General features: G+C 34.0%; 1 protein-coding gene and 1 long non-coding RNA gene across 2 annotated transcripts; both read left to right on the plus strand.

The window, feature by feature from the left end:
• Window positions 1-10,024: 10,024 nt before the first annotated feature.
• On the plus strand, window positions 10,025-17,035 carry LOC130797505 (uncharacterized). The gene is made up of 2 exons (XR_009038876.1): window positions 10,025-14,736; window positions 15,597-17,035. It is a non-coding gene; the product is annotated as an uncharacterized LOC130797505 (long non-coding RNA).
• Window positions 17,036-20,486: 3,451 nt separating this feature from the next.
• Window positions 20,487-24,154, plus strand: LOC130797504 (uncharacterized). The gene is made up of 2 exons (XM_057660110.1): window positions 20,487-21,694; window positions 22,428-24,154. The coding sequence occupies exons 1-2, from the start codon at window positions 21,500-21,502 to the stop codon at window positions 22,569-22,571; spliced, it is 339 nt and encodes a 112-aa protein (XP_057516093.1). The 5' UTR covers window positions 20,487-21,499; the 3' UTR covers window positions 22,572-24,154.
• Window positions 24,155-26,482: the final 2,328 nt, after the last annotated feature.

Below are 26,482 nucleotides of genomic sequence, written 5' to 3' on the forward strand. Positions count from 1 at the left end.
TGACTTCGTGGCCGAGGGTTGCCGATTTGTTGGAAGCCACGTCCAGACTCCCAACGGTCTCCTCCAATTGTTTTCTCGCCCTCTCCCGCCACTGTTCAGTCCTGACTAAACGCTCCTTCAGCTCGGAGCATTTAGCCAGTTTTTCCTTTAAGCACGGCAGTTCATCTCGGAGCTTTTGGAGCTCCTCATCCTGCTCATCGCAGCGGGAGGATAGGGCGGCCAGCGTCTCCCTATCCGCGGCACTTTGGCGACTGAGGTTGAGCTCAAAGGACAACCTCAGGAAAGCCTGCAAAAAGAATAAGTTAAAATCCAGGCATAGTTAACTTAAGAAGATAAAAGTGGAAGGACGTTACCTCAGCCGCGGAAACTTGAAGTTGACGCACCCTATCGGTGGGGGACTGGGACTCCAAGAGGTTGACATCCACCTGGCTGATCAAGTGGGATGTCGCCCTATTGAATCGGGTAATCATACCCTTATGCCCCAAATCAGTAAAAGGGGTGTCGTGTCGGAAAGGAAGAACCTCCCGACGACGGTACACCTCTTCCACCTTCGCCCTGGGAGCCGCGGCCGATTCCCCCACCTTCTCTTTGCCCCGGCTCAGGACAGGGGACGCCTCGGCTTGAGGTGAAGCCACCTCCTCCTCCACCGACCTCATTTGCAGAGTTACGGCCGTCATTATCGTTCCCGCCGAGGCCTTCTTCGAGGAACTCTCCTCATGGGAGGAAGAGACTCTCTTTCTCTTCCTCTCTCTCCTCTTCGACTCCCTCTTCTTAGAAGGGATTACCCTCTGAGAGTCATCGAGAATGTGGACTCGTCTCCTCTCCTCAAGGAGCCGGAGAGCCTCCTCTTCGCAGGGGACTTCGTCCAGCCCCTTCTCCACCGTTGCCGAGTCCTACAAGAGAAAAAGTTAGAAGAAATCGAAGAAATCTCTCATAGTTCGGAAAATATGTATGAATTTATACCTTTGGAGGAAGAGGCAGGGGTTTTTCCGCGGGGCGTTGGATGGCCTCTTGAGCAAATCTCATAACGCTAAATTTCTTCATGAGTTCCGGATTTTTTGCTCGTAAATTTTCCTTGGCTATCCCTGAAAAAATCATGAGTTAGAAACAAGTAAACATACCATAGAAGAGGGAAGGAGGAAATCCGACGACTCTTACTCCGATCAATAGCCAAGCTGATGCCGAATGCTGAGAGGAGGTTCTCATTCTCCAACTTAGGACGACATGGTATCCAGTTGAGTTGGACGTTCATGGATTTCTTCCCCAATTGAACGTCCATCTTCGCATACTCAATGATCACCGCATCATTGAAAGAACACTGCGGGATCCCGTTATTAAAACCCGAAAGGTTGGGTTTGATGTCGAAGGAGGTCTTAATATTCCATCCTCCTGAATTGTATAGGTAGGCAAACTTCGTCCTATACCCCTTTTGGTTATCAGGGAGGTCGTGGACTATCTTCAGTCCACGATGGTGGGTGAAAGTTACCCAGCCACAGCCGTATGATTGAGAATTACATAGGCGGGCTCTAAATATATACCTAAATGCGGTAAGTGTTGGTGGCACGGCCAAAACTTTACATAAGATCAAAAATGTCACCATACAACCCCAGGCGTTAGGATATAATTCGAGGACTGAAACATTCAAAAACTCTAACACCTCCCTAAAAAATGGGTGAAGAGGAAACCTAATTCCTAACTCAAAAGAAGGAAAATATACAGCTATACAGTGTAGGGGAGGAAACCTAACGGTGTCATAATTCCCCGGGGTAATAATATTGATGTCATCTTTCAAACCCCATTTCTGAGAGATGGCTTCTCGACGCTTGTCTAGGTCTCTCTTGGTTTGTAAATCTATGAAATAGTTAAGGGGACCGCCGCTTGAGATGTAGAATGGAGGAGAAACCGGCGCTGCACTCTCCCTTCCAGAAGACTCGGCTGATCCTTCAATGTTTTCCATATCTTCATACAATAACCCTTCTAGGTCAGGATTTATTCGCGGCAAGTAATTGGGAAAGAAAGCAACGCTCACTTCCCAAGGAGCAGTTTTCATTATCTTCGGAGGGTATACGGGGGACACAGACGACTCATCCTCGACCTTTATTGGTTCATAATAAGGGGTGATTCTCACCGAACTACTATCGTCCGAATCATTCATTAACAACCCCTCTTTATTAAAGCGTCTACGTGCTACCAAAGGGATTTCCGTCGGGTTAGTCGAGTTAATGTCGAAGTTAGCTATTATCTCATGAGTAGCCGCGACATCCATATTAACAATAGTCATAAAACAGTAGGCGAAACTTATGAAGGATAAGGGCTAATTTCATGTAATTAATTCGAAACTTTAAACATTCAAGAACACGATGAACAATCTAAAGAACAGGTTGAAGAATAATTTGAAGAAATTCAAGAATTTGAAGAAAGATTTGAATACCTTGAAAATATTTTGAAGATTTGTCAGAAGTTTGATAAAGCTCTGTCAGAATCCTTGAAGATCTTCGAGAAATTTGTCAGAAGTTTGAAGGAGGGTTGAAGATTGTCAAAGCGTCTCTCTCTACTTTCTCTTTCTAGCGATTTGATGAATTGAGGGAGTTAATGAGAGTTAGGTGAGATGGAACTGTTCCAACAACCCTATTTATTGCAGCAATAAATGCTCAGACATCGAACCTAAACATCCCTTGAACGAAAAGTGAAATCTCAAACTTAAACCGGGGAGTCGATAAGTCGGACCCCCAATAAGGGGGCAAACGTCAAAGAATTGTCTAAGTGTTCCTATCTTTGTCCGGGAGGTCGACTAGTCGGACCCTCAATAAAGGGGAAATATTGAAAAATTTTCTAAGTACCAGACCTTAATTGTGACTGGGGAGTCGATAAGTCGGACCCCCATTGTGGGAGAAAATGTCAACAAATTCTCCAAGTTATAAAATTTTCTATTGAAACCGTAGGGTCGATAAGTCGGACCCTGAATTACACCCCAGGACAAATAAAAATTATTCCAAGTATTGGGATGTCCGTATGGTCGTTAAGTCGGACCCCCAGGTGCCTCCAGTTAGGGTGTAAAAATTCTAAGTATGGGAGAAATTCTTCCCTTTTTTCCGTATCATCCGAGGCTCGGACTTACATAATCTTTCCGCGTCCTAGAAGAAAAAGGGGGGGGCGTGTTAGAACGAAGAAAGTGATTCCAAGTCTTTTTATCTTCCCGCAACATCTATAAGTCGGACTCTCTTAAGTACCTCAGTGAAGAATAAAAATCTAAGTATATATTTAAGCCGCGTCTTCAATACATTTGACTCATTTGATTGGCAAGTCAACTCATTCATGCCGCGGTATTATACCTTCCCTTAACTCCACGGCTTATAGCACGACAACAAAAAGGAAGATAGTTCATACCAAACCGGCATCTTGTCCGTAGAGTCTATAAGTCGGACCCGCTTTGATGGTGATCTTACCTAACTTATTTATTTATTTAAATTATTAATGTCATTTTGCCTTAATGACCTTTGACCTTCTGGATTGACCTTGACTTTTAGTCAATGGGCCTTTCTGGATTCTCCCATCTCTTCAATTGGCCCATAAACAAATAACCCATACAAAGCCCTAACTCCTTCCAGACAAATAACCTCTTATTTGACCTAATTTCCTACTCCCCCTCAATGCTTGGTTATCCTTCTTCCGTGGATAACAATTGCCCACTGCTCCCATGATCTTCAACCTCTCCTCTCTGAAGTAACTTCCTCCTTCACCATTATAAATAGGGACAACCATCAGAGAGGAAGAGGGCATCTGAATATAATCCTCTTAAGTATCCTTACTCATACTCCACTTCATTAGCCTACCAAAATTCCAGTAATATCAACCCCGGCATCTTCTTGCATTCAATTTATAATCATCTACTCAATATTCTCATATCCACGTTCTAACTTGAGCGTCAGAGGGGTTTTCCGGGAGATCACACCCGGACAAGGCTAACGTGTTGTTTTACAGGAATTCAAGCCGCTTCCTTCCACGAATCACCGCTCCTGATAACGCTTCTACTAACGGTATTTCAATTGTTTTCCACTTCCTCGTTTCATAACCGAAACAGTACTCAAAAAGAGCAATGCAACAAGAGCTATAATAGTTGCATATTGTACAATACAAATCAGTTAAATTGTTGTTGAATGTTGCATATTATATTGCTGTCTCATTTAGAATTAGCATATAATTCTTACACCAGGAACTTATTTCTTAATCTTTCTCTTTTTTTATGTTCTATTTATGGGTAAAGGACAGTTCTTTTCTAAATATAGGTTTAATATAATATAATATAATAAGTAATGCTAAGCGGAAGACTATCGAACCGTGATTATTGCGAAAAAGAAACAAAACAAAACAATATATTTAAAAAAACAAACAAATAAAACTTAATTCATTAAAATAAAAATTTTACATATTACATCTTTCTTTAATACATAATTATCGTTTTTACATACCCATAATAAATTACATACATACTATATCCTAATATCACATTGACAATTCAATAGCTTCATGTAAAGTCACCTGCAGCATCTGCTCCCGTTATATGGAAACAGCCGATGGAAATCGGTCAGCTAATAAGCCGAGTATAAAACTTACCGCAATTATACAAGTATAGAAAATATATGCATTGCAATAAATAATATGCAAAAATAAGTGCATCACAATAAATAATATGCAAGGCATCTTATGTATTATAGGGAATTCATTTTTATATTAGATTTATTTATACATATTAAACTTCTGGTCCTTCTGCTTGAGTACCAGGGCGTGATTTACTAACAGTTCTGCTTGAGTGTTAGGGCGTGGAATCCGATTACTTATTTAATGAATGCAACACATATGATCTTTATTTGATATATGTAAGGGCGGCCTGTTAGGGTGAGGTAAACCAAAACCCCTAACTTAGTGGGAGTCGTCACTCCTCCAGTACAATGTTGCTCGAGCCACAGGTCAGGTTAAATAACCTTACTATGTTCGCCGTATTTTACGTGTCGGAAAACACGTCCCACGTTTTTTACATGCCGGAAGCATGATTCGGCATTTCCTTATTATCAAGCCTTTTTATTATCATGTTACTGTTTTCATATAAATGCAACATCACAATATCATATAATAGAAATAAATTTATAAAAACTTACATATAAATAATCATTTATTATTAAATTAAATCAAAACTAAAATGGGTCTTTAGTATTTATTTATAGATAAATTTTCAATTAAGCTTTATCAATTTCTTAATAATCAATTTCCTAAATGTCTATTTATTATAAATGATAAAATAAATAGTTCCATCATAAATATATACTAAAAATGTCTTTAAAAGGACATATTGGGTTTATTATAGATCCTAACCCATTTATCCAAATTTTTAGAAAATACAATTTTATTTTATTTAATTAATTTCTTAATAGCTTAGTTTTAGATTTAGTACATAAATAATTAATTTTCTTAAAATTAAAATCTACACAAAATATTTTTAAAAATTAAATTATTATTAAATGAGTTGGTGAATATTCTTATTCACCAAAATGAAATAATTTTAATTATTATTTTCATTTTTCTTACTTTTCGCCTACTATAATAATTTAGATTATTAATTTACTTCTTTAAAATTTATATATCATAAAATTCAAAAAAATTATTTAAATGAAAAGAAAATGCAGTAACAATAAAATAAATTATTTTTTTCTAGAATTATATATTCTTAACCCAATTTAAGAATTTCCTTATTTTATGCTTTTTTAACAAAAATTAATAATAATATTTATACTCAACTATAATTTACGAAATTAATACAAAATTTATATCTCATATATATATATATGTACAGAAAAATTTTCGTTTAAAAATATTAATATTTACTATTTTAATTAAAATTATTTCAGATTATGCGGTTTTTGGCAATTAAATGAATAAATCATATAAATTAAATTAAAATGAATTAATTCACCAAAATTTGCAGAAAATTTAATTTATATATTATAAACACATATAAAATTTATGGGCATAATTTTATAGAAATAAATATATATAAGAATTTATACCTTTAATAATTTCACTATTAATCAATTTCCTTTGTATTAGAATTTCTAGCCACAAAATTAGCTTCCTCCCTTTGAATTTCTATAATTAACACTAAATACTATTATTAGGAAATTTTTGAGGATTTTTAGAAATTTTTCTAGGGTTTTTAGAGTTTTTTAGGAATTAGCTTATATTTGTGAATTAATTTTCTGATTTCCTTCTCTTATTATTTTTTTTACCCACGGTATGCATTGGACTTAAATAGGCCAAGATTGCAAAATTATTTATTATTTTAATTTTTCTTTATGGGCAAGTAATAATAATTAACTCCAAGATTTTTACTTCTTGGGTTTATCCTTAGGATAAGACTCAATTAAAATTTTTGGCACCTAGCCCACCTTGCCACTCCAAGAGATTTTTATTTATTTATTATTATTTTTTTTAATTTTATAAATTAATATAGGAAATAAAAAAGATTAAGTTATTGTAGGTAATTTAGCTAGACATAATGGTAATTTAATTTAAGAGAAATAAATTATACATAAAAGAAAATCGAGAACTTAAGAACGACTGGAATAAAATTCGAAACGGCATTTAAAAAGAAAATAATAAAACGAAACGATTATTGAATTTGTCAAAATATTTAAGATTAAGAAAAAGGGTCTATTACAACTCTTCCCCCCTTAACATAGTTTCGTCCCGAAACTTGAACCTAAAAGAACAACTGGGGATAGCGTTCTCTCATATCAATTTTGCTTTCCCAAGTTGCTTCTTCGACATGATGGTTCGACCATAGCACTTTCACTTGAGACATTCTTTTATTCCTCAATTCTTTCACTTGACGATCCAAAATTCTAATTGGTCTTTCTTCATAAGCTAGGTTTTCATCAATTTGGAGGGTTTTGTGAAGTAACACATGTGATGGGTCGTGGATATACTTTCTCAACTGAGAAACATGGAATACATTATGAACTCTAGCTAAACCCGGGGGTAAAGCTAGTTCGTATACCAGTTCCCCTACTCTTTTCAAAATTTCAAAAGGTCCGATAAATTTAGGGCTTAACTTCCCTTTTATCCCAAGGCGTTGGACTTATTTCGTTGGCGAAATCTTTAGAAATACTTTGTCACCTTCATCAAATTGCAAAGCTCTGCGACGATTGTCTGCATAACTCTTCTGTCTACTTTGTGCTGCCTTTATGTTCTCTTGCACCAGCCTCAAGCTATCAATAGAGTCTTGAATAAGATCTGGCCCTCCAGGCACATCTCGATACATCTGATCCCAACACAACGACACTCGACATTTTCTCCAGTATAAGGCTTCGTTTGGTTCCATCTTGATGCTGGTTTGATAGCTGTTGTTGTATGAAAACTCTATCAAAGGCAATTTCTGCTCCCATGAACCACCAAATTCAAGAATACAACATCTCAAAAGATCCTCTAACGTCTGGATGGTTCTTTCGGTTTGGCCATCAGTAGCCGAATGAAATGCGGTACTTAAACATAGTCTAGATCCGAATGCTTTTTGCAACTTTTCCCAAAATCGTGACAAGAATTTTGGGTCTCTGTCAGACACAATGGTTCTCGGTACTACATGTAATGTCATAATTTCTCGAACATAAGCGTCAGGCAATTGTTTTACTGACCATGTTCCCTTCATTGGCAGGAATCTTGCAACTTTGGTCAATCTATCAACTATTACCCAAATTGTGTCATTTCCTCGTTGCGTACTTGGTAATCCAACTACAAAAGCCATGGATATGGAATCCCATTTCTATTTAGGAATTTCTAGTGGTTGAAGTAGTCCAGAACTCTTCTGCCTGTCAAATTTCACCTTCTGGAAAATCAAGCACCGAGATACAAATGTAGCTACATCTTTTCTTATACCTGTCCACCAAAATAATTTCCTTAATTCTTCAATCATCTTATCTTTACCAGGGTGTAAGTAAAACATTCCTTGGTGTCCTTCTTTCAAAATCTCTTCTTTCAACTCTGTGTTGTCTAGTATACACAATCTCCCGTTCATTCTTAGTTAACCTTTCTCACCCACTTCGAACGGTTCTGTCTCTTTTCTTTGAACTCGAATGATTAACTCAATTATCTCGGGATCTTCTTGTTGTGCTTCTATAATTCTTTCGAACAAAGTCGGTTGTATAGTCATTGCTCCCAAATACTCAACAACTTGATAGTGATTAACTCTAGATCTAACTTCTAGATTTCTCGGTATAGTTCTCAAGGTACCGTCATTATAGCATTTACAGATATCCTCGGCCTTCTACTCAATGCATCTGCCACTTTTTTTGCTTTTCCAGGATGATAATTTATGTCAACTTCAAAGTCTTTAATGATTTCCAGCCACCGCCTTTGTCGCATATTCAGCTCCTTGTGAGTGAAGACATATTTCAAATTTTTATGATCAGTAAAGATCTTGCATGGTACTCCATAGAGATAATGTCTCCATAACTTCAGGGCAAAAATTACGGTTGCTAGCTCAATGTCGTGTACTGGATAATTCAACTCGTGTGGCCTTAATTGCTTGGACGTATAAGCTACTACTTTGCCTTCTTGCATTAGCACACATCCCAAACCTTCCTTCGATGCATCACAATATACCTCAAATGCTTTCCCACGGTCGGGCATGATCAACACAGGTGCAGTCGTAAGTCTCCGCTTAAGCTCTTCTAGTGATTTACTATGCTTCTCGCCCCATTCAAACCGAACTCCCTTTTAAGCAACTCAAACAACTGTCGGGCAATTTTAGAAAAATTTTCCACAAACTTCCTGTAATAGCCTGCTAAGCCTAAGAAACTTCTTACTTTAGTAACACTCTTTGGATTCGGCCATTCCATCACTGCCCTAATCTTTTCAGGATCAACAGAAATTCCATCCTTCGAAACAACGTGCCCTAAGAAAGATATATTTTCTAACCAAAATTCACATTTACTAAACTTGCCATAAAGTTTCTCCTTTCTCAATTTCTCCAAAACTATCCTTAAATGCTTCTCATGTTGCTCTTCATTCTTCGAATACACTAATATATCATCAATAAACACAATTACAAACTTATCCAGGTAATGTCGGTTCGATAAACCTAAAAGAAGAACACATTTTCGGGTCAGTTTACTTTCGGTTTCGGATCGGATTTTCGAGTCGGGTCACTTTTGAACAGCTATAGTCCTTTCCCAGTTCTACTCTATAGTTATAATCGACTTCTCCATAAAACACTTGTCATTGATGTTAAGTAAATTATAATAAATGTATAATCCTTGTTATTTTTTAATCTTTTTAATATCATTCTATGCAGCAAAAGCTTTCTAGTTTTTGCCAGAATCATTCAATTTATTCTATTTTTAAAAATGGTAAATTACTCAATTTAGTTAATTTTTAGGATGGCTACAAATAAAATGTTGGTTAATTTTATTTGCCATATAAGCCAATATAAACCAATAGAATCTTTCTTTCCAAAAAGACTCCATAAAAATGATACAAGTATTTTCCATTCTTTTTATTATAGTGTATGATAAAGATATAATTATCTAAGCGAAAAACCCAATAAAAAACTCTTAAATAATTACCTTTATTTTGTTTTTTAATGCTTGGATGTTTTCCTTGTTTGTTCTACCTATTTGTCCAATTAAATCCAGGACCATTTTCCTATACATCACAAATAGTAGAGTATGACAAATGACAAATAGTTTCCATTAATCCAATTTCATCTACAATTTTAACACATAATTTCGACATCGTACAAATATATACATTAGGAGCTATCTTAAATTTTTCTGGCATAAATAAATAATATTCTCAAATATTTAAAATTAAAATTAAAATTAAAAAAAATTTAAAAAATTATTGTTAAAGGAGAAACTGTAATTTTTTTTATTCACGACAAATTAAAAATGTACTCAAAAATTTAATATAAAGGCTAAAATATTACATAAATCATTTATATTTAATAAAATCGGCAAAATTATACTTAAATATAAATATATTCCTCTTAAGAGTCGTGGACAAATATAATAGCCAAAAGAAAACAAAGCAAGATTCAAAAATGAATGACAATGGCGAAAGACTAACCACAATATGGCAACATCCTTACAACATCAACTTGCAGTATTTCCATGGTTCCCTCCAATACCCTTTTTTGTCCTATAAATAATAATTAATTTCTTCATTTCAACCTTAATTCATAGCTTCTTTTAATTTTTTTTCCTATCTCAAAATTCTAATATATTTGAAGCTCATTTATAACCATTTAAAGGTGCGCTATTTTTATATTGTTTATCAAAATTTAGATAGTTTATAATTTTGTTATTTATTAGGCTGAAATATTCATTAAAGATTTTTCAATTATTTTTAAAATTTTACGATCTCTATGTTTCAAAATTATAAAATTTTATGCAAAACAATGAAAGAAAATTAGATTATGAGCATACATAATTTGGAGTAGTTTTTAATGTGCTTTAAAATTGATTGATATTGGTGCATATAAATATATTTACTAATGTTGCAACATCAAATTTGGATTCTTGATTGAATTCTTTCCTTTCAAATAATGTACATGTTCTATGCGTACAAATGTCATTTTGACTGTAACTTGGTTGTTATCTGCGATATAAAATTTATTACTTGATATTAGTATGTCGTTTTGAATATTTTTATTTTTTACTTTATTTTTTTATAGTACTACCTACGTTTTTAGAGTAGGTTTATATGTTTCTGTTTTCAAATGTTATTTCCATTCACTTTTTTCGCAGATCTCAATGCAAACTCTAAATCAAAAACTTTTAATTGTGAAGTTTTTAAAATTCGAAAAAATTAATACATAGAAAGTTTATATTGTGGCGAATTTAAGAAGATCTTACATGAATATGTTTTTCTTATAGATTAATGAGAAATCATAATTAAAGTTTGACATTAAAATTTATAAAAATATTGTATTTGAGAAGAGCATATGAAAACGTAGGAAGTATGATTTTGATGGTATATATTGTTCTAGATATATCTAAATAAAATACTTTAAAAATGTTTTAATAAAACTAACAATCGCAGATACCCACTAAGCTACAAACAAATATGATGTTTACAAACATTTGGAAGATGAAATTACTATTGGATAGGAGAGAATCAAATCAAGTATCCAATTTTGATGGTGTAACATTAACAAGTATGTTAGGTATACACCAAAGTCAATTAAATAATAAAGGCTCATTAAAAAGCAAATCAAAATTGTGTTATGCTTATGTATTCTTTCAATTGATTTGTCATAAATATTATTTTTTTTAATTATGGGGAAAGTAAAATTAGGAAAATATATAGAAAAATTGTTTGATGTTCTTCAGCCATAATGAATGACATAATTATCTACTACTTAAATTTTAGGATTGTATGTTTCTTTCTTAATTTCGAAGAGAAATATAACATTGCTACATGTTATCGGTGAACGTTTCATGATTGTTTCATGGAAACAATTGATGATAAGTGAAGCAAAGACTTTAGAGATATATATATATATATATCAAGGTACGCTTTTACAAAAGAAATCGCAGAACTATTTATTTAAATGTTCATCATCTTCGATTAGTCTACTTAAAATTGTAGATATTGTTAATTAGTTGCATGATTAGATAATTTTTTAATTGATTACTTTAACAAGTTTTAGCAATCCCTTTAAGGTTACAGGCGATCATTTTAAGACAATAACAACTCGTTTGGTAGTTGGTAATAAATGATAGTAATAAAAATGAAATTTACTGTAATTTTGGTTAAAAAGTCTCTTGACTACCTTGATGGTCATACATTAACATTAGGAGAGGTTGTATTAGATGGTAATGAAAATTTGTAAACAAAAAGCTTTGTTGCAATCAAAAGTTTCATCATCATGAGAATTACATGAAACTTTTGATGTAAAATAACTCTTTCAATAGCTACGGAGATCATCTCTTGGTGAAACGATTTTAATACAAGTTCTTATGCTAGTAATTGTATTAATTGAGTTATGCAGCCTATGTATTAAAAAGCATCTCATAATAAGACCGTCTTACACAAAAATTTGCGTTTTTTTCAATATGTTTTAGGCGTCTTTTTTTTATTGGCTTGGCAACCTCTAAAAACTAGCCTCGAGTGTAACGCATATACTAACCATATTGATTCGTTTTGATCTTATAAATGCAAAATTTTTATTCTTTCAATATTATTTTCTCCTCTAATTTTTGAATGCTTTTGGATTTGATTCTCATAACCTTGCAAAAAAAATTTGTTTAATTTCTCCTTGGCTTTATCCCAAATCAAAGATCAAAAAATTATTTTATAAATGGGCAACAACGACATTTAATATTTGTAAGTACAAGTGCTTGATTCTACACTTGAACAATTTTGATATATTTACCTTGATCTTTATATATCTTAAAATCCTCAATTGATTAGTGGAATTTTATTTAATATTCCGAATAATTAATTGTTGAAACCTAAGAAAAAGAACGGGAAATGTCGCATTTGCGATTCCAATTGTTAAAAAACAAGTTGATGACATAATGTTGTCATTACATTACATTGCAATGATAGTTTTTTATGGGAAATTTTACATAGTTGCATCTAGTTTTCAAGAAACGTCAGTGATAGTATTTTTGTAAGATTTTTCACATAGTAGCATTCAATTTATGCACTATCTAACTGCCGTAGAATTTTCCGTTAAATTCTTGTTAATTTCTGTTTAATTCATTATTTTGTAAGATTTTTCTACATGGTAGCATCCAATATTTGCTCTCAAATGTTTAATTCACTATTTAAACGTTTAATTCACCGATTAATTTATCAATACCCTTAAATGTAGTAACAATTTTATTTTCATTCAAATTATTGGCATTATAAAGTTCAAAAGGTGCATTACAAACACTAATAAATAATTCAAAAGACGCATTTTATAAGCTCAAAAGGTGCTTTTCATAAGTTCAAAAGTGCATTCCAAGCACTAATACATATCTACTTGATCGTTATAATATTTAAGAGCGTTGATAAATTAATCGATGAATTAAACTTAAAATAGTGAATTAAATATTTGAGAGCAAAAACTATGTGCTACCATATGGAAAAATCTTACAAAATTATGAATTAAATGGAAATTAACGAGAATTTAACAGAAAATGGTACGGCAGTTAGATAATGTATAGATTGGATGCTACCATGTGGAAAAATCTTACAAAAGTGCTACCAATAGCGTTTCATGAAAACTGAATGCTAACATGTGGAATTTCCCTTTTTTATATACTCTCTCCTATTTACCCAAAGTGTTCTATTTACTTTTTTGCACTATTTATCTGTTACTCTTAATTTCTATTTTATTTTTAATCTATAATTTAAAACGTAGTCAATAAGAATCTTGTTTGATTCGTCCCAATGCAAGGATTATTCATATCAACTTTTCATAATTTTTAATTATGTTCAATTAGAGATATTTAGGATAGAATATGTGTATTAGATAGAGTGCATAAATTAAATGAAACACTTGTGATAAATCAAATGATATAGTGACAATGAGTATTCTAATGGTAAGAGTCAACTGTGGTTTAGAATTCCCTAGCATAAATAACACATGTTATTGGATTCAAGGCACATCCATGAAATCTATAGATTGGTAGTTTGAGATGCGAAAAGAGGGGTGTTTAGAGCTAACAATAATAAGAAGTGATGTAGAAGATAATGAAAAACAGAATTTAGACAATAGAAAAGACAAACAATAAACACAATAAACACAAAATATATATAGAGACTATTGATGATAAGAAAGTGTTGTTAGGAGATTCTCACAATGCTAAGTGATAAGTGTAGTATTTTATACTTATTTCATCTTTTTCATGGTTTATCGAGACCTTTACTTAGCGTTTTGAGGTTGAATGTGGTTGAGATTTTCTAATTTGAGTTCATTTGCCTCTACATTCCGTTTTGTGCCTTATTGTTCCATGTTCGAGTTATTCAAGAAGAATTTCTTGTTATCTTGGTGGTAAACCATGTTTTGTGAGCCTCAATGATCCATCATTACATAGTTTGACACTATATGGTAGCTCATGAATACTTTGATCAAAGACGAGGAGAGTTCAAGAACTACTTGATTGATTTTCAAGCCATTGGAGTATTCTATGACCAATATCGGCCAAGATTAACCTAGATTTGGTCGAGATTATGTTGAATTAGGGTTCTGGTTGTTCTGCCAAAAGTTTTGGTTAAAGTTGTTGAAGAATTCTGGCGACGTTATTAGCATTCAGGCGAGAGTGTTCAGCTTCGGTTGAAGCTCAATTGAAGGCAAGTTCCTAGGCTTACCATTGGCAATCTCGGGCAAACTCAACAGCAGATTTGCGCGATATCTATAGAGTTCGGCCGAGATCAGGCTTCAATTCGGCCGAAATTGGGTTCTGTTGTTCCTCTGCTTCTTTTCCTTCCACTTTCAAAAGGCATGATATAAATAGCTTTTGGTTTTAGGTTTTAAGGGGTTACTTTAGAATACAATTAAAACCTGAATCTCATTTTAAGTTTTGTTAATCTCCTCTTAATCTTGCTTTTATCTTAATTAGTGTTTAATTCCTTTAAGTAATTTATGTCTTTCCCCATTATTAAACCTTGATTTTCTCCATTTCAACTCTTCATTTTTTCAACTTCATTGTATAGTTTTCATCAATCTCGTTGGAACTTCAATAATCTAAGGTATTATTATTCTTTAATCTCTTAATTATGTTTATTATTATTGCTTTTGATTGTTTATTGGGTTCAATTGTTTCTATGCATTCAATTAGTGAGTAGTTCTCTTTCTACGACTTGGTATAAACCCTAATATGCATTTTGATTAGTTTATTAATGAATTGGTAGCTTATTGTTGTCTAGAATTGAATAATTTATATAATTCACCTAAGAAAAAGTCTTAGCTTTTCATGTTTTGAAATTCGAAAATTACGTTGAGGTAGAAAAGTGTATTAGTCTTAGGTGCAAAACAAGTTAAATCCTTTTGTCGCCATATAAAATCAAAAAAGTTGAGTGTTGGTTGTTTATTGGTCTTATTAAAGGTTGAATTAATAAAAACTACGAAAGTTAAGATTAAGGGAGAACGTTATTAAATCTATGATTAGTTGATTAGCATCCCGTAAAGGAATAATTAGCTCTTCCACCTAAAATCTAGATAACACAACCAACATTGAACTTAATTGTTTAATCCTATACATGTTAGTGGGGATTGACATTTTCCCTAGGCTTTTCTCTTATTGAATTAGCTATTTCCATATCATTACAACTTAGTTTAGTTGAAACTCATTGAGTTTTTGTTGTTTGATTGCGATTGATCAACTAAATTACTCTTTAAACATAGCCTCCATGTGGTTCGACTTTTAATTGTACTACAACACTAGTACACTTGCGGTATTAAAATAAAACCCTACAAGTTTTGGCGTCGTTGCGGGGGAGGTGACGTCGATAAGTTTAATTTAGTTTGTCTAATTGTTTTGTTACTTAGTTTCAGTTTCCTTCTTCTTTTATGTGCTTGTTAAGCTTGATCTTTTGTTATGAATGCCCAGGAGGTCTCAAGGACTATCGAATCATCAATTCTACCCAAATATTGAATATGTCCTGTATATGTAACGGTCAGCAGAGAAAAGAAGGCGGGAAATTGAAACTTCGGGTGTCCTAATTCTTAATCCATCACCCCTTCGTCATTTCCTAAATCATATGTTCCTAAATTAGCATGTATGTCCAACGTTTCACCACAGCCCTTTGGCCACATGGGGAGACCTTTTCCCGCTTATTCCACCGCATCATGTATTTTCAAGCCTGCAATAGCCAATACTTTTGAAGTCCGCTCTCACCTTGTACGACTGATTGAGAGAAAACAATTTAGGAGTTCACCTTTAAAAAGCCTGCCTGATCATTTATCTGATTTGTTAGAGAAGTGTGACACAATTAACATCAACAATGTCTACAAAGACGCTGTAAGATTAAGACTCTTCCCATTTCGCGTAAGAGAAAAAGTAAAGACTTAGCTTAAGTCAGAACCTCTAAATAAGTACTTTTAATCCACTCTATACCCAGTTGGCTTCTAATCAAGTACTTTTACTCCGGGATTCATGATGAATACAGGCTCACCATCAATGCTGCATATAGTGGTGATATGAGCTCCATAATAACAGAATATTAGGTGCTCACCTTGCTCGAAACAATTGTTTAAAACTCAACCTTATGGGGTAATGTACGAGAGTCGATAGTACCATCTTCAACCAAATTTGATGGAGATGTAAGTAAAGCTATAACCATTTCGATAGCTAGGGTGTAATCTTCAAAAGGCTAGTCATTCCCTTTCTCATGTTATGTATGTTACATGCGGCTTGGGTACTCATAATTCTGATGCATGTCTTACCATTGCTCCAGCACAAGAGGAGGTAAAGGCTCTGTTTAACAAATAGCCCCTACCTCTCATATTCATCTACAAATGTGCAAAACCTGTAAAACATTGTGCCTACCACTACACAATCTGCCTGATTTCCCTGATAAGTCTCCACAACCTGCCGTTCGTTTACCAATGCAACAATTTCCACCACAGAAGGAAGAATTAAGTATTGCTTTTGATTCTATGGTTGAAGCATGCAATGGTAATAACATTTTAACATCCTTTTTCTCCTCTTCCTATCATGTCCAAGACTTATCCACAGGACACTAAACCACCTAGGGAACGCTTATCTTGGTGTTTACCATTGGTCTTCCAACTATCACTCTCTACACATGGCACACACTACCTATTATATAATTTGACATTACCGACTTGGGCATTTGTCTACAAATATTCAGAAACATCTAGCTAGTTCTTTCTGTACGAAGGTATATACTAGAATTGATTTTGTGTTATTCTAATTTATCTTATATTTATTTAGTTTCCTAGAATTGTTTCTTAATACTTGTACATACCAAGACTTGTATCTCTTATCGGAATTCAATAAAAATAGTATTCAAACAAAAACATAAATTTCGCAATTAGTTTCTTCATGGTATTAGAGCAATAAGGTTCAAACTTGGAATCCGATAACCTTTCTTTCGATTCTTATTATCGACCCTTAAATTACCTACGATGGTAGACCCATTGGACAATACAACAGCCTTAACACAAATGATTTATATGGATCAAATGGAGCAAATGTTCCACATGTTTTAGAAAATGCACAAAACACCAAACACCATAGAAACACACCCTAATAGTTCGAATTGCCAAAAAACCCACGTATAGTAATTATACTAAATGGTGTAAACTCAAGCATGTTGTTATTGATGACCGAGGATGGCCTAATCACATCACTACCGCCTCCATGTGCACCATTGACTCAAAATACCAACAATAGCTCCAAAGAGAACCCATGATCATCTCAACATACTTAGTAGTCCTTTCATTCCACTAAATAAAGAATACGACACATAATCACAACAATTATTCTCCCCATATCTCTGCTAAGGTAAAAATTATTTATTTATTAGTTTTAAGAACATTGCGCTGATACCAATCCTAATAGTCTGAGTTGAGGTGAACTGGATATTTAAGTTAAACCGGATTATTGGACTGAGGACTTTCTAATGACAAACAAATAAATAATAGTCAAATAGAAGAAAAAAAGTCAACGGAAGTCTAAAAGGTTTACATCTTGAGAACCATCTAGCCTCACCAAACCGAAAAAAAAATCTAATATGTAAAGTACTTGCGAAAAGAAATTAAAATCCAATAAAAAATTAAGTTTATGAAAATAGTAAAATGTATCGGATTATTTAATTCTTAGGTTCCAAGAGTCCACCTCTCTCTATCTCTTCTTATGTCCACCTGCAATCAAGCTGCTAGTTGTCGAAGGACAATATCATCGCACTTTCCAAAGAACACAATAGTGAGCACACGTCAGAGACTTTATACAATGCATAATATAATTAAGTAGTAAGAAATGAATTCATCCTATCTAGCATATAAAGGCTCTGACAAGTTTATGTCACATTCGACTATCAATTCCCCAACTCATGTCGTCACCCGTGCAGTTCAGGTTCCCAGAGTGTTATATAAATTTGGAGGAATACACATGGGAGAGCTAATTCCCATGGAAACCTCCAACCTAAGACATTGTCCATCCTGTTCGGGTTGTCATAGGTAAAGTATGCATACTTGGTGGCTTGTGTTAGAACCATGACTATAGGAACAAATAATAACCCCAAACCTATAATGGTACCAAATTTATCATATATCAACCCAATTAGGGTAACAACACATTCATCCTAAAGTTGTCTGTTAAAATCTTTTCAACTTATTAGAAATGTCTAATCTTGAAGTGATATTCCCTCCTATTCATCACAAGTGTCCCATTTGCCTTATGCATTCTATCCAATGCACTTATTCAATCCTTAATATCTCTAATTGTGCATAATTAAAAATTATTAAAAGTTGATATGAATAATCGTTGCATTGAGACGAATCAAACAAGATCCTTATTGACTATGTTTTAACTTATAGGTTAATAATAAAATACAAATTAAGAGTAGAGATGAATACTGCCCAAAAATTAAATGGGACACTTTGGGTGAATAGGAGGGAGTATACAACATCACACTATAGAATGAATACAAGATTATTTTAGCTAACAAAAAAAAACTTTATTAGGTATTTTCTTATAATTTTTCCAATAAGAAATATCAACATAATACTTTAAACAAATTGAAATTTTTTTCAAAGGTTTATGAATCATAAGAACTTACCAAGCCAACATCAAAAATGATAGGATTTAGAACACATGAACACCAAAAAACAACCCTTAGTTTATTGCCCATAACATGCATTTAGGGAGGAGTTACATGAACTCCTCCATAAGGCCTCTACAACAGGCCAAGGCTCCTTAATTACGCCCCTTTTATTGTTTCTTTACTAAATAAATTAATTAAATTATTCGAGTAATTTGTAAGACGATCAAATACGTTACGCGATAAACTTGTTATGCGACAAAATTCGCGCACAACAATAACTTAAACCATGACCAAATTAAAGTATACGTATTTGTATATTTAAATCGTCCAAAATACATTAATAATTATTTATTTAGATGCCACTTTAACAGGGTGTGACAGTAATAATTATTTATTTAGATGCCACTTTAACAAGGTGTGACAGTGTCACGAGACAAGGAGAGACGTGACTTACTTCACCTATATCCACTTCCCACAATGGACATCGCCTATTCGGAAATAAGGCAAGAAAGTATTCACTGGAGAATCATGGTCGTCTAATGGCCTCTTAGGTTTTGATTATGACTTCACTTTTAAATAAACAAATATGTTTTAGAGATTGTTTTGTAGGTAAATATCCGATTTTGTTAAAATCATTGATGAAGCCTATAACTTGGTTCGTGCAAGTTGTACGTGTCATAAATATCCAAGAAGTTAGAAAATCGCTTAGGATGTCAAAAGTAGACAGGGGGTCTACTGTTCCCAAAGTTGACAATCTGACGGAAATGGTAAATGAAAACCGTACACTGTTCCTACGTTGCAAGTCTGGAGAAGACATCGGCTGGAAAACTGCAAATAATTTCGGTTTTTAGTTGATGTAACGGTTAAAAGTTAAATTAGTTTCTTAATTTAATTAATAAGCTGGTTGGCAAAACTATTGTTAGTCGCCTAAAAATATCCTAAGACTTATTCGTTGCTTAGAAAAAGTCTCCACTAAGTAAGGATCTCAATATTGGCTCCTATACTATTTTTAGTATGCTGGAACCGTAGCTCTATTTTTAGGTTATATTAACCGTGACTCCATACTCTAGTATTCCAAATAACTTCCCCTTTATTTTGGGATCAAGAAAAAATTGGAAGTTACTACACTTATCATGCTACAGTTGTTACTCTATAAATGGGAGTAATCTTTGCGTAACCGAGTGTGCATCCAAGAGTGTCCAAAAAGGTAAGATCTAAATAAGAAAAATATTTTATGCATACTAATGCCAATTAATTTATTATATTTTTCTTATGCGACTCTTTAATTTTTATCCTTTTTAGAATATGGCCTTGTAAAGGTATTTGAGTGTTTTGTTGTAACTAGACACAAGGGAATTCTAGGGGAGAAAAGAAGCTTCAAGTTAAGCGTGAGAAAGAGAAGAGAAAGAGAAGGAGAAGGAGAAGAGAAAGAGAAGTAGGCCAAGAATAGAGAAGCTTCGAGTGAAGAAAATTATTTTATATAATTGTAACTGATTACCTAAAACATAGTAAGAGAATTTTTGAAATCCCGGGGGGTCGTGGATTTTCCTTCTTATTAGGCCAAGACGGTTTGCACGTAAAATCGTTGTCTCCTTCCATGTTTTTCATTTTAAGTTTAATTTTTATTTTCTTGTTATAATTCCGCAAAATTAGGGCTAAAAATCTTAAACTTGGAATACAACAATTCACCCCCCCCCCCCCCCCCCCCCCCCCCCCTCTTGTTGCATTCTTCTATCTCTTGGTATTTCTACAATTGGTATCAGAGTCTTGTTCCTCATTTGATTAGGAAACCTTGAGAGCAGTATCCTGTTCCCAGAAAAGATGTTGAAGATGAATGAACGTATGGAAGAAGGGTACTCTACACAAAGGCCACCCATGTTTGATGAGAAATTCTACACTTATTAGAAGAATAGGATGGAAATCTTCATTAAGGCCGAGAATTATCAAGTTTGGAGAGTTATTGAAATTGGAGACTTTGAGGTGACAACCATCAAATCCCATAAAGAAATTATTCGTAAACCTATGACTGAATACGAGAAAGAAGATTTTCAGAAGATGGAGATGAACACTCTTGCCATCAAATTACTTCACTGAGGTCTTGGACCAAATGAGCATAATCGTATTATGGGTTGCAAAACTACCAAGCAGATTTAGGACCTACTGGAAGTTACCCATGAAGGAATAAGTGAAGTGAAACGCTCCAAGATAGACTTATTGATGTCCAAATAGGAAAGGTTTGTCATAGAACCTAGGGAAAACATCCAAGAGATGTTCACCAGGTTCACTAATATCACAAACAAACTTGTCTCTCTTGGAAAGATTATTCCCGTTGATGAACTGGTCTGGAAAATCCTTAGGAGTCTTCCTCAAGATGAACGCTGGAGAGCCAAAGTCACATCCATCCAGGAATCTAAAGATTTCACCAAATTTAATCTGGAAGAGGTGGTTGGTTCCCTTATGACACACGAATTGCATTTGGGAACAACAGACAGTTCCCGAAACAAAGGCTTGGTTCTGGCAGCAAATGATCATGAAGAGTCAGAAACTGATGAAGAGGAAGCTGCTATGTTGGTACGAAAATTCAAGAAGTTCTTCAGGAACAGCAGATACGCCAACCAAAGAAATAAAAAAGAAAGAGGAACTGCTAACATGAAGACAAATTTCGAATGCCACAAATGTGGAAATACCGATCACTTCATCAAGGATTGCCCACAATGGAAAAATGAAAAGGGCAAGGGAAGCAGAAAGACAACCAATGAAAGGAAACTTCAAAACAGACTTTCACAAAGCCATGATTGCAGAATGGGGTGATACCGAGAGCGAAGCTGAGATAGTAGTCCCCGTAGAAGAAGAAACTGCAAATCTGTGTCTCATGGCCTCTCATCACAGCAAGGTTGAAGCGTCTAAGGAAAAAGAGGTAATGTCTTCTAGTTCATTTCCTAAACACCTATTTAAATTCAATAAATATAAATTAATTAAGTTGCTCTTTGAGACACAAGAAAAATTAGAAAAATGTCAAATGTCTCCAAATTGAAAAAGACCTTAACACTTGTAAAGACCATGTTTCCTACCTAAATTCCTTTAGGTTAGACGTAAAAAGTAGATTTTTTGATTTGCTAGATCAAAACATTATATTAAAAGAAACATTGGAAAAAGTGAAACAAGAATATATTATTCTTAATGTTGAACTAAATCAATATAAATTGCTAGGATTCAAAAGAAAAAAGGACTTAAATGATGTATCCACTCACTTGTTTAGCACTGAATTTCAAAAGATGAAATTAGACTTAGAATCCAGTAAAATAGAAAATGAAAAACTGAAACACGAACTACATTCAAGAGGAAAAGGAAAAATCAATGAAGTTCCCAAAGGGATTCTAGACGCTAAAACAAAGAGTACAGAAGGCCTAGGTTATGTTAAGAATAATAGAAAGAAAAAGGTCTATGTCGATCTCCCCAGTAGTAAAGTCTGTTCCTTTTGTGGAAATAATGGACACCTGAAATTTCAATGTGCAAAAAGGGAACAGCATAACAAAGAAAATAAAATATATGTCGAACGCATGTGGATTAAGAAATATGATTCATGCATAATTGACAGGGAACCCAAGGATGACTGGGTTCCTGATCCTAACAATTAAATTTCTTTGCAGGTTCTAGTGAGGGGGAACAACTCATGGTATCTCGACAGTGGGTGTTCCAAACACATGACAGGTGATAAATCAAGATTTCTCTCACTGGAAACCTATGATGCAGGAACAGTGATGAAACAGCCGAAATCAGCGTTAACAATATAATAATAATATTGTCTACAAAGCACAGCGGAAGACTTATAGAAGTCTGGGCTGAATCCGACCTGTAGCTCGATAGCCACAGCAACCAATATCAGAGTATTTAAAAACTTTACAAAACTGTAATACAATCACTTACAACCCAGTTATAAACGAAATTAATACATTATAAAATATCTATTTTTTATTTAAAAAGACATGATTTGTCAAAATGTCATTATAAGTTAACCTTCCGAAAACGATGTCCTCGCTATCGCAACACATGACACATAAATGGGCAGCACATCCATCTACACTAAAGATGGCAACCTGAAAGTGGATCTATCCCCTGTAAGAGATAGGCCCTATATAAAAAAAACTGTCAACAATTGTATTGTTGAGTAATCCAACAAACTACTACATTTGTATACAAGTCATTAATAAACATCTCCAATCAAATTCCTTGTTCACTTGGTAACCATTTATAAACATTAGTTTATCCTTCTCAAAACACTTTTAAAAGGCCGTTTGATATCGGCATAAATGCGGCTATGAACCTTTAGTTCATAACGAATCAAAACACGGCTATTACTTTACAAGTTAATAGCGTAAATCAAAACTCTTTTAAAAAGATCGTTTGGTATCGACATAAATACGGTTATGAACCTTTAGTTCATAACAAATCAAAACACGACTATAACTTTACAAGTTAATAGCGTAAATCAAAATGTGGCTATTACTTTACAAGTCAATAGCGAAACAATACGGCAAATGACAAATATGATATCATTTGCAAAACAAACAAAACTTTATGTACCAAACGTATTTATTCAAAACTCATATTAAATCAATAATTTAACAACACTTAAAACGTGGGAATATATGGACCGTCAGGAAGTAGGCTTGATCTAAATCCTGAGAACACGGGTGATCGTCATCACTGAAAATACGGTTCTTGCAAGAACGAAACGGGATCGGGGGCTCGAGACCGATCCGAATAACCATTACCTATTATCAAGCTATAGGATTTCACAATAATCCGGTTATAAATATCCGTTGCCAATTCCCAAAAAAGGACATTTTTCAATGTCGAACATTGCAATATAAAACAAAACAATAATTCAATTGATTTTCTTTGAAATCAACAATTATACCTCATTTTCATAATACAATATTTCAAGACTCGTATTTTATAAGTTAGTAACATACAAAATATGTTTTTGTAATCTCTTTAAATGAATACAATATTTAAAAGCTCATATATAAAAATATGTGCACATTCAAAACAATAATTAATAAGGACCAGGAGCAAGGTCAAACAAGGTCAAAATCCACAGTTTCAAACACCAAACGATTTTGCTCAAATATCAATAGTAGTAATACCACACCTTATAAAACATAACTTGAACTTTGAAATACTTGAATTAAATTTAAAAGATAGGATAGTAATTTGCTTGTAGATTACCTTTCTACGCCATGAATAACAATCAATAATTAAAATACCAATCAATTCATATGTTCCCAAATTTATACTTGAACCAAACACTCATATTATTCAATTAAGATCCATAACCCAACAATACCAATCCAAAAAGGGAAAACAATAAACCTAAGTTAATCTCAATTACTCAATAAATAACCTTAAATCTCCAATTTATTTTATACTTCCTAATCCCACATAATAAATTCCATTTTAGTACCATAACAGGACACTTGTTAGTAATTTGATCATAACTCTCTCATACAAACTCATCTTGGGGCGATTCAAGTGCCTACGTGATTGCGACTCGAAGCTCTACAAATATCATGCAGACACCAGAACCCAAAAACAATCAAAACTATCCCAAAATAGCCAAAACAGAAGGTTCAGTATTGATTTTCATGACAGCCTGCGGGTATGTCACTGTTTTGAACAAAACTCTCTCATACGAACTCATCTTGGGGCGATTCAAGTGCCTACGTGATCGCGACTCGAAGCTCTACAAATATCATGAACACCCCAGAATCCAAAAACAATCAAAACTATCCCAAAATAGCCAAAACAGAAGGTTCAGTATTGATTTTCATGACAGCCTGCGGTTATGTCACTGTTTTGAACATAACTCTCTCATACAAACTCATCTTGGGGCGATTCAAGTGCCCATGTGATTGCGACTCAAAGATCTACAAATCTCATGAAGACACCAAAACCCCAAAATGACTCTAACTATTTCAAAAATAGCAATACAAATTCGGACAGAACAAAACGGAACCTCATTGTCGATTTTTATGACAGTCTACTAGTATTTTGGACATAACTTCCTCATACGAACTCATCTCGGGGCGATTCAAGTGCCCACACGACCGCGACTCAAAGCTCTACAAATCTCAAGCAGACATAAGAACCCAAAAACAATCAGAACCATCCCAAAAATAGCCAAAACAGAAAGTTCAGTTTCGAAATCCACAATACCAAGTTTTATACTAGAAATCAAATAACCCAATAACCAATACCAATCAACACTAGCAAGAACCCAATTACTAATTAAACTCATATACTCTAATTAAATTCAAGTTGATACCCAAACTAAATCCAAGACCCAAATTGAATCCACATACCAAACTACCTTAAAACATTCAATTAATACTTAAATAGAATAGTTTGTGGTTTACCTCAATCACCATTGAAGGACCTTTCAACTTAAGGTAAAGATTGTAGGTGGTTGTTGTGGTGGTGGGGGAGCCACGCAGCCCAACAATGGCTGCCAGACAGCTTGTGACGCAGTTGCTGGTGGGGCAGCACTCACGGCAACAGGTGGGGACAGCCGTGGAGACAGTGATGCAGCAGCGGTGGATGCGTGTGCGGTTTGTCGGCGTCGGTTAGTGGCAGCAGCAGGCCATGGCGGCGCACAGGGGAAGAAGGGAAAAGAGAGAGAAAGAGAGAAGAAGGAAGGGAAAACCGTGGGTTTTCAATGTGAGGGAAAGAGGTGTGTCGGTTTAAATGAGGTAAGAATGGGTTCATTTTTAGCTTTGACCCATTAAATTCTATTAAAGTCGTCGCGTCGTAAGACAATCTTTTATAAGACATGCTGTAAGGGTATAATAGACAATTTATGAAATAAGCAATTGGTAGTATGAATAAGGATTGCATTTAGGAATTTATTTTTCAATACTTTATTTAAATTTATTTTTATAAAGATAGATATACCTCTTTAATTTAATAAAATAAAATCAAAATACACTTTTATCGAAGTATTCTTTATACGAATTTTATACATTAAATAAAATATACCTCTTTCTTGAAAATGTTAACAAATGAAATACTTGAGTCAATATTATCAAAATAATAATATTATTACTCGAATTAACTTACTTAATAACCCCAATCAACTTAATAAACTTATAATTAAGCTTTATTAAATGTAGTCTATTTCAAGTGACCTTCGGTGACAACAAGAAAGGGGAAATCATAGCTAAAGGAAGAGTAGGAAGGTCAAGTTCCCATGCAATTGATAATGTATTTTTAGTCGAGAATTTAAAACATAATCTGGTAAGTATTTCTCAATTTTGTGACAAAGGTAACTCTGTAAACTTTACTTCTGAACGATGTATTATTTCTAGGAGTGACACAGGAGACATTGTTTTGGAAGGAATTCGAAAAGGGAACACCTATGTTGTGGACCTCAACATTGTTCCAAATCGAGTCTAACTTGTCTTAGTGTCATAGAGGAAGATCCTATTCTTTGGCACAAATGTCTAGGCCATGCTAGCTTTTCTTTAATTAACATGTTGAGAGCAAAAGACCTAGTTAGAGGATTACCATCCATACAATTCAAAAAGGATGAAATTTGTGATCCTTGTGCCAAAGGAAAACAAGTGAGATCATCCTTTAAACCAAAGAATGTGGTGACAACTTCAAAACCGCTTGAGTTAATCCATATAGATCTTTGTGGACCAAT

Source organism: Amaranthus tricolor, chromosome 13 (genome assembly GCF_026212465.1).
Source record: "Amaranthus tricolor cultivar Red isolate AtriRed21 chromosome 13, ASM2621246v1, whole genome shotgun sequence".
NCBI lineage: Eukaryota > Viridiplantae > Streptophyta > Magnoliopsida > Caryophyllales > Amaranthaceae > Amaranthus > Amaranthus tricolor.